The sequence below is a fragment of the Lolium rigidum genome, chromosome 2 (genome assembly GCF_022539505.1).
Source record: "Lolium rigidum isolate FL_2022 chromosome 2, APGP_CSIRO_Lrig_0.1, whole genome shotgun sequence".
NCBI lineage: Eukaryota > Viridiplantae > Streptophyta > Magnoliopsida > Poales > Poaceae > Lolium > Lolium rigidum.
In genome coordinates this window covers 14890529-14900181 of record NC_061509.1, presented here as the reverse complement: position 1 = coordinate 14900181, position 9653 = coordinate 14890529, and the positions used below count along the sequence as shown (strand labels likewise).

At 42.6% G+C, this 9653-nt stretch overlaps 1 protein-coding gene across 1 annotated transcript; it reads right to left on the bottom strand.

Annotated features, from left to right (window-relative positions):
• Nucleotides 1-226: 226 nt before the first annotated feature.
• Nucleotides 227-8402, bottom strand: LOC124691324 (cycloartenol synthase). The gene is made up of 18 exons (XM_047224597.1): nt 8187-8402; nt 7161-7346; nt 6982-7071; nt 6715-6909; nt 6529-6613; nt 6285-6451; nt 5314-5502; nt 4399-4512; nt 3928-4050; nt 3720-3842; nt 3199-3297; nt 2529-2585; nt 2174-2220; nt 1940-2083; nt 1678-1855; nt 1236-1316; nt 1067-1150; nt 227-756 (listed from the first exon to the last, which is right to left on the bottom strand). Exons 1-18 carry the CDS (start codon nt 8385-8387, stop codon nt 637-639), a joined length of 2283 nt encoding a protein of 760 aa, XP_047080553.1. The 5' UTR covers nt 8388-8402; the 3' UTR covers nt 227-636.
• Between the last annotated feature and the right edge of the window lie 1251 nt (nt 8403-9653).

The following is a 9653-nucleotide window of genomic DNA, read 5'->3' as shown; positions in this document are numbered from 1 at the left end:
CTGTTAGGGTTTTTGCCTAGAGTCAGTTCCGGCTGTTGGGAGCGCAAACTCCTCTAAAGCCTTTTTGGGCTTCAGTTAGAGATGCCTGAGCGTGCTGATGTATTTTACATCACCTGGAATATAGAAAATTTTCAGATGATGTAAAAAAACTGAACATGTGATGTATTTTTTTTATGTATTTTACATCACCTGTTTGTTAGAGATGCTCTAAGGTAGAGAAATCATGTAAGGAGTAACTTCTTTCCTTCAAAAGAAAAGTGGCGGACTCTTAGATTAACAGGGCAAGAACTGCGCCAAGAAACCTGATGCCATTCACTGGTAGACATACCCCTTCAGGTGCAGTAATTTTCACCCGATTCAGATGTACAAACTTTCTCAGGATCAAATTGCACCGAGAAACCCGACGCCCTTCACAGGCAGTATCCATACATACCCCCTTTAGAGTAACCTTCACCGGATTTGGATGTACAGACTAATTTATTTCTCTACTTCTTCAACAAAGGGGATGCCGATATCTAACCTGAACATAGCTACATTATTACAAAAATACACTGTTCTAGCATGTACACCCCAAACAAATAGAACCACAATGATGGGATGCACATAGCCATATGCTCTGGCCCGAGAAATGTGGTACTATTTCTTGCCGGCAGCCAAGACTCGGCAACGGTACTCTCCGAGTGCCCAGACGGGGAAGATGTCCCTGTACTGAGAATAACTGATCATGCAGTTTTTGTTGAAGACTCCCATGATCTCCTGTTATGCGCAGCAAATACAAAATCAGCTGTATAACACTCTGAGGTTCACTACTATCTGAGATCTGCTAATTTTACCAGCAAAAAAAAAAGATCCGTTAAATTTCGATGTGTTCTATGGGGATCTTCATGCATCATATGGTTTCTTCTGGCGGATCAGTAACTAGGTTTTGCTGTTTTGGTTTGTTCAAACTGCCTAGTATGTCTTAAAAGTTAAAATGCGCAGTTCTGTTTACAGAATCCTTTTCTTTTGGATCTAGAGCAAAATTTTACACTGATAATCCATGAGATGTGAAGCGTTCTAGACTTACTTGTTGAGGAAATTCCCCATCCTCTGATTGTAAGTTGATCAAAACCTTCGCTGCTCGATGCAGAGGTGTCGGGTCTCTCTCAGCCTGTACCCAACAAAGATTCAAGTACCACTGTGAATCAGCACATTATGGTATAGCATCACAATCAGAAAGTTAATTGTGGACGCACCTGTCCTGCATCAATTAGGGTCAGCATGGCCCAACCAGTGTTGACTGCATGAGCTCGCTTGCCTTCAAGATTGGTGTAAACCTAATGGGATACAAGTCAAAAGATGATTACATAGGTTGGAACAAAGTTTCTTGTGATCCAAGAAAGCCTGGGCCCAAGAGCCACGAGCATGAATACAATACTTTAACTACAAGCTGATCTTTTTTTAAATGATGATTACTGTGCCAGATCATGTACTTGATAAAGGTGAAAGTGGGAGAAAAATAATAAATGACTCTTGAGTTGATGCCCATTTCTTTAAGTCATACTATATAACTGTAAACAGTAGGAACATATAGACAAACATAAAATCTTGATCATGGTATGAAGATTGGAATATATCGATGTACTCCAGTAAACAAGATTGCATGTATATCCACAAACTGAATAGAAATGAATGTACCTGATCTTGACATGACAAATAACTTTCTCCCCAGCCACCGAAAGAAAGCTCTTTTGACATCAGAAAGTCACATGCCTTCCTGATTGCAGGACTACTCTTAAACGTCCTACCAGCAGCAACTAATGCCTTCACTCCAAACCATGTGCCGTAGGTGAAACAAACAGCCCAAGAGCCATACCTACAGAAAAATAGATAGAGAACAATACAGAATGTTATATGCATGTTGTAGTTGTATTCTTTCACATGAAGCGTGAAAACTAACCATGAACCGTCGCTTCTTTGAATACTCTCTATGTAATTAGCAGCTTTGTTGATACAGTAATCTACATCTTTCCTGCGGTGTCCAGGATAGAGCTTTTTAAATGATGCCAGGGCCTGAATTGCTGCTGAAGTACATTCCACGTACCTGCCACCAATCGAGTGTTAAACTTTTTTCAGTTTATCTTATGTGTGGAGGCAGCACAAGACCAACAATAAAAGGGTTATTGTATCTTACGGGTAATCAATCACAATGTCCCCGAAGGTCTCGGCAGGGTTGATAAGCTGAACAGTTTAATAAAGCATATCAATATAGATAAACATATTGGACATTCAGATGGAATAATGTTTGTAAATGAAAATATAAGATGATATTATGCATGCTTGGTTACATGTTTCAAACAAAGCAAACATTGAATCAAAGAGTCCAGCAAACTTGTACTAATTCGACATGAATTGTCAACAGAAATGCCTGCCATCTTTTGATTTGGTATTCCATAAATAAAATTAGGAACCAAAAGTACACAGCTAATTCGAATAGCAGCATAGCACGAGAAACAGAGGCAGAGGGTCCTCAAAGAAGTTCAACTTACCTCTAGCCAGGCATAAGACCTTGTCAGCTCATATGTTGCAAAGCCACCATTATCATTCTGTGAAAATAAAATAAATTCATTAGGCATTCTCCTCTGACAGAAATTTGCATGCAGTATATGTAAGGAAAACATATAAACATAGAGGGGAGAACTATGACAACAAAACTTTGGACAGTTCAACATATATTTAGTTGCTCTTCAAGGAGTCTTGTTCACAGCACATTTATATATATGTTGTCCTAGGCCAAAGTCTGGTGGCGCAATCAGTAAATTAAAACACAAAGTTTAAAGCAAGTTGGTCTGATTTGCAACTGCCGATTACTCCATGGTTCCACTATGGCTGTTTAGCAAAATAGCACTACTCTACTAGTAGCAGTGTTGCTTTATGATCTGTACATAGTTTTGTTGAAAGAGCATAGAAACACTACTAAATATGAAGAAACATCTTACCAGTACTTGTCCTGAAGGCATAAACGCATTTTCTGACAAGATTACACTACGAGATCATAGATTCTTGGAATATGGAGCTGCTTTATAAAAATAAATAAAAACTTTGCCATTTCACAATTCGAAGGTTGAGCACTCACGTGAATGAGATATTTACATGACCCCTCTTGTGTAGGTAAAATGATAAAATAATTACAACAACCAAAAAGTTTGAAATGTTTACCATATAAGACATAAGACAATTGACGGCATCATAAAGTCTGTTAACTTCAACTGGTTCACCCACAATTTCTGGAGAAATCTTTGATAGCACTAATGCAGCCTGAAAATAAAAGAAACTATCAATTGCCAAAAGAAATGGTTAAGCTTCTTGGTAGTTGACACTGTATGTCAAAAATACCAGCAGATAAAAGCCAAAAACAGAACGAAACCTTATACACCTCAGAGGTAAAATGATTCTTATGCATGCAGGACAGAGAGCTTCCTTATGGTGGAAGAATAAAAGTTCTTAAATGGCCGTGCTGATGAAATTGACACTTGACACTTGACAGTATATGTAAAGAATACCAGCAGATAAAAAGTCAAGGAACAGAACTAAACCTTCTACACCTGAAAGCTACAATGATTCTTATGCATGACAGAGCTTTCATATGGTGGAACACAGAACGTTTCTAGATCGCAGAAAGGAAAAGTTTGAACTTCAAAAGGAAGTTCACTGTTGGTAATACTGACAACCTAAATCACCTTTAGTCCTTCTGCGGTGCAATCTGATATAGGCCAACCATGATCAGCAGTAGAAAAAGGCCATGCGCCTTTAGATATGTGACGGTACCAATAACTCAGATCTCCAGGGCAGTCGTCAAGAACCTTCCATACAAATAGCAAAGGTAAGTACTCCGCACTAAGTTTACTTAAATGGTAGCTTGTAAACAAACATGCATGTAACGTGTACCTGAGAGTTCTTAATGTAGTTATGTGCTAGCTTAAGAGTGGGAGCGGACTCATCAATGAGGCCAGTAGCCGCAATAGCTTGGACTGCGAAAGCTGTGTCCCAGAGCTGGCTGCCATTATAACCCTACAGTGCACAGAAACTGGATTGTTTATGGTCAAAGTAAGAAAGGAGATACCGGGCGGCAGGCCTAGTCAGCAATAAAATCTGAAGTAAGAAAGGAGCTAGTGATGGATGTGCCATGTTAAATACATTGTTAAAGGTGACTAAGATAAACAGAATATGATGGAACAACTTTCCAGTGCCATCTAAATACAGTAAAATATAAATATCGGTAGGTTTTTTGTTGTAGTGGCTGCTTTAACGGAAAGTAAAAGAGGTAAATAAAAAATCTTTTTTTGTTTTGTTTAGGTTGCTAACCACATATGCCATGTGGTAGAGGTAAATAAAAAATCATTAAGGCATAGTAATGACCTGCATCTTCATGCCATCTTCAGCAACCCACAAGTAATCATGGATTCTTGGAATATGGAGCTTGAATGCTTCCGAATTTGGATCTTCAATCCAACAAGCAAGCATATTCAGTACCTGCACAGAGATATTTGCACGCTCAGTTGAACAATATGAACATAAATGATTGACAAATATTAAACTAATCTAGACATTAAGGTACAAACTTCTGGTATACAAGTTCACAATCTACAGACAAGAATAACACATCATCAGTTTTCAGAATCCTTTCTCCACTAAATAAGCAAGATATGGAGAAAATGTGAATATGTCCCAACATGATTAAGAAAACTATCTTACAAATTAAGGCGTTAAGAAAGGTTTCTTGTTTTGCTAACATCATGTAATTAAGAAGGGACAGAAATTCGTAATATGAAGCTTGACAAATCATTCAAACAGTGCTTGTTTGGCATGTATATATGCTTTAGAGAGGAGAGGACTATAGTATAGTAGTATAAGGTTTTGCACTAGCATACACTAGCTTGACATTGGAGGCTATCCAGCGTCTACAAGTCCTTGTGATATAGAAGTGTACATGTTTCAAAACCAAATGCTATAACTCACAAGATGTAATCATGGCTGTGCAGTTTGCAGCAGTAGTTACACGAGGTGAATATGCAGCTGCGACTATAGTTAAGTAGCTCTAGACAAAATAGTTCAGTTCACATATAAGGCTTCAGAGCAGGGGTATAATACAGTAGAAATTGAAAAATCTGTCCAGCAACACCAGAAAATTAAAAAAGGTATGCCATGTAACAAAGCACTGAAATTATGATAATTTTGCCTCTTAACAGATGCAACGCTCTTCTAAACACTTGAAGAAAGAAAAGGACAGAAAATAAAAGGTGGATCAACAAGCAATCATATTCTTCAGTTTACCTTGTTCACAGGACCAATGCAAATGTATCGGGTGTTCTCATCTTCATAATGAACATGCTGCATGACATGGTTCAAAGCTTTCTCCCTCAGTTTGTTTCCTGGCCAATGCGTCATAACTGGTTCGACAAATTTATGGAGGGTGGCCCATAATATATCCTGTATCATTGGATGTGGATAGTACAGATCTTCCTACAATAAAGAAAACAAAAACATTCAAAGAACAATCTTAGATAGATTATAAATAGACACCATGCAGATAAAGCAAGATAAAATACGGTAGCGTAGCCTTTTATAAAATTATTGGAGAACTTGACACATATTTTCACCTACTGTATTGGCATGTGACTCGTGACTAGTACAACAAAGAAGACGTTGACCCCATTCACATAGAACATATCTCTCAAACTGCATTTTTTTCAAACTATATTATTCAAACAGGCACATTTGTGACATAAATTGCTATTCAAACAAAAATGGCTATGTAAACTTACTATTTTGTTAATGGGAATTCTTAAGAGTCTGTTTGGTTCATGCCTCCAAGCTGCCCTTCGAACATATTGGTCACGTGAAAGGCTCTCACTCTCGTTTGGTTTGCTGCCAATTTTTTGACTGCCAATGGATCGTTTGGTACAGCCTTCACAATCCGTTGCCAAATTTTTGGTCATCCGCGGGTGGAAGATTCCAGTGCCAAAAAATTGGCTGGCCAACGTTGGCAGGGCACACACAGGCGAAAACCAAACGGACCCTAAAAGACAGAACTTTGGCAATGGGACTTCTTAAAGATTTTGTACTTTTGGTATGGGACTTCTTAAAGACTCTGTACTCAATGAGGACAGCATTGGCACAACAAGATCTACTTGGGAATTTTCATTAATTCTGGCTCATCATGGCCTCGTAAGAAATTGTATTATATTGTTGATAAATTGTTTCACACAGATCAGCATTAATAAGAAAGGCTGAAGTAAGCAAACCTTAGCACAAAGATTACGAGCATTGTCCCAATCAATCTCGCTGTAGGGGGTTTTGTAGAGTTCATTTCTTAGTTCCAATATAAGTGGTGTAATTCGGCCGACAAATCTCTTTCCATAAACGTAGCACATGGGTAGGTACACCATTCGGCAGTGACACCACATTCGACCTGCACAATAGCATCAAGCATATCAGAAAGACATAAGCTAGCAACATGGAAGAATGATACAATAGCATGAAACAAACCCGGGTGAATTGGCAGGCGATATGACAACATCCATATTTCTGGTGGCAGTGGATTGTTACCAGACCAATCAAATACACCAAGTACCTTAAATATGTCAGGGAATTAGCAGGAATTCTTTATGCCTTAATCAGGATGAACAAAATGGAAGCGGAAATTATATGGAGTAAAAGATGTTAATTCCATACCGCAAGCCAAAACTTTCCCCATGATGTTATATAAGTTGCTCCCCCATGGTCTAAAATCCAGTTTCGACCTTTTTCCATAGCACCATCTCCACTATCTGGTCCCTCTCCCAGTATTCTCAAGGAAACATAGGTCAAGGCTGAGCCAAACATGGTGCTTGGACCCTCAATGTGCAATCCCCAACCTCCATCATCATTCTACACGCAATCACCAAAACATTAACGATTTCATCCACAGTAAGATGGCACAGTTGGCAACTAGACCCTTGCCTGGTGATTATAGAGATATCGGCGGATCTCCTTCTGATGTTCTGATGATAAAACAGTGTTCAGTGCTCCAGTCACATATAGTGCTATAAGCTGTGTAAATACAAGATAAGATACAATGAGTAAGTTCCACATCTGACATGAAATAGTTTAAGTAGGAACTGTTGATCCAGAGGAAGTACCAATCCTGGCATAAGGAACATCGGACCACCATAATCCCCAGGCCAGTGTCCATCATGTGCCTGGAGAGTAGAAAATCTGCTGATGGCCTTTTTCAAAGAGGTCGACACGGCTTCCTCAGTGACATCTTCATTCTCCTCCAGCTTGATAGAAGGAAGATCCAGCTTAAGCGGATTTTCTTTTGCAAACTGCAGCACGTAGAAAAGCAGAAATGCTTTGAGCGATCAGGGAGAATATTATCGCATAGCAGTGGCAAAAACCTCACTACTCCAACATCGGCCTTAGTCTGCCCTGTTGGTAAATGCTGCTGGAGCAGTGGCAAATGTGTTTCTGCTCATAATTCAGTCCCAAACAGTATTTAACCATATGTTTGGTAATTGATTGGGTTAAAACCTTTTAACCCAAAGACAAGGAAAATGACTGTAAATAGGGATAGCAGCACTACTTTGTGGTTTTTCAAATGTACAAGCAACAAATTCAGTTATAAAAAAAACTTCAGCACATGTTCACATACTTGCCGGTCGTTTGCACTACTTGTGATTAGTTAGCCTTAAAAGCTAGTCAGCGATGGGAAAGTAGGACCGTTCTCAACCACAGTGTAGCACTTGCATTTCAAATATCCATAGACCATATCCATGTGTACTTGGGAGCGGGCGTGTGCAAGTTGCAAGATCCGATCTCAGCAATCAGCATACTCGCCGCGCATTAAACCGCTCCTTGTCAATGTCAAGTAGTAGTACTTCCCCCTATATACTACAGGTAGTACTTGATGTTGCCCATTAAAATATTTCTCAAGGCAAGGCCGGCTTCTCGTAAGCATCTGGTATCTCCGTATACTGCTGTCGGGCTCGCACGCGAGGACTAGTCGTCAGAGAAGTACCACCACAGCCTTTTAGTCGAGAATTAAAAAAAAAGTAACGCTAGGAAAAAGTTGCGGGTACCACGAAGTTAATCCAGAATTCGAAAATCGTGGCACGCAGGGCAGCGGCGGAGAGCGAGAGGGGGAGAGGGGGGCATTCGGTCGTTACCTGGATGCGCATGAGGCGGTCGGCGCTGTGCTTGAGGCGGTGTCTGCCGGCGGCGAAGTCCCGGCGCGCGGCCTCGACGGCGGCGAGGGCGTCGGGGTCGTCGGCGGCGGCGTCGAACTCCCAGACCTGGCGGCCCACGTGCGCGTTCCTGGTGCGCAGCCAGGGGTCGCCCCCGCCCTCCGCGATCTTGAGCCGCCACATCTCGGAGCGCCGCCGCCGGCGCGCGGTAGCGGAGGTTCAGCGGCGGAGCAGAGCAATGGGCGAGATCTGCAGAGCTCCGATCCGGCTAGTGGGGTTTTGGATCGCGCGGCGTGGCTGACGCTGGTGGTGGTGGGGCTTTGGAGTGATCTCTGGTTTTTGGCTCCACGTCTCGACTCTGGACGCTGCCAGTCTGCCCGCCTCGTGGAGAGGTGTGCGAATTCCTGGATGGCTGGATGTATATGTAGATGCATGTCCATGTCCGGGTCATGTGCCGTGACGGGTGTCTGCGTCCTTGTCAAAATAGGATGCTAGTTTTTTATTGGAAAAAGTCTATTTTAAACCCTGAATTCGTAGTGGATCGGCGGATCAAACCTCGAAGTCCAAATCCCGGTCGTTTGCACCCTGAACTTACCAATCCCGGTCTAAATCGAACCCTAAAGCTGTTTTTAGAGGAAATAAGATTAAATACGAAAATAATAGTCTCAGTGACTATATGGGCCTACATGTCATAGCCCGGGCATCTCTCCCTCATATCGCCCTCCCCTGAAGCGGCCGAAGCGCCGGTTCACACCGCCGCGGTTCGTCGCCGTTCCAGGATACCCCGGACGAATCCAAGAGCACCATCAGCTCCGCCTCGCCGTCTTTGTTCGCCTAGTAGAAGGAATTGAATCGGGTTACAGGAAATCGCCGCTAGTTGACTTCCTTCTGTCCATGGACGTCGCTCGCCGTCGTCCTAGCCATCGCCTCCGACCTCCCCAAGCCAAACCAACCCCACCAAGACACTCCTGGTGAGCTGCATGGCCTCTGCGACTAATCCCCTTTTCCTCATGAGTGCCGGTTTTCACTGCTGTCAATTGTTGTCGTCCGCCGTTGCTCCGGTCATGGGGTCCCGTCGCTCTAGACCTGCGTGCTCTGGAGCCCCCACGCGCCCAATAATGTGGCATCCCAGAGAGGCAGCGCAGGCCCGTGCCGCAGAGCACATTATGCGCAGGCTCTTGAGGCTGTGTGCCCTCGAGTCCATCTCGGTCGCCCCATTGCACTGCCGGTATCGCGGCAAGGAAGCCCTCGATTCCATGGGGGGTGGGGGCGATAGTGGCGAGAGGAGCGGCGAGACGATGAGATGGGCCTGTTCACTGCGGCGCCGCTGGAAAATTTTTCGATTCGGCTCAAAGATTTGGGGAAGAAGACGAGTATGACACACTGGCCCCACTGTCAGTGAGAGTATCCTTTAATCCCGATCGGGATCGTTGCTTTCCCGGTTCACCA

Coding starts and splice junctions, on each gene's coding strand:
- LOC124691324 (XM_047224597.1), bottom strand. CDS start 8,387: ATGTGGCGGCTCAAGATCGCGGAGGGCGGGGGCGACCCCTGGCTGCGC. Junction 2,084..2,173: donor GACATTGTGATTGATTACCC/GTAAGATACAAT, acceptor GATTGGTGGCAG/GTACGTGGAATGTACTTCAG. Junction 757..1,066: donor ATGGGGAATTTCCTCAACAA/GTAAGTCTAGAA, acceptor TGCGCATAACAG/GAGATCATGGGAGTCTTCAA.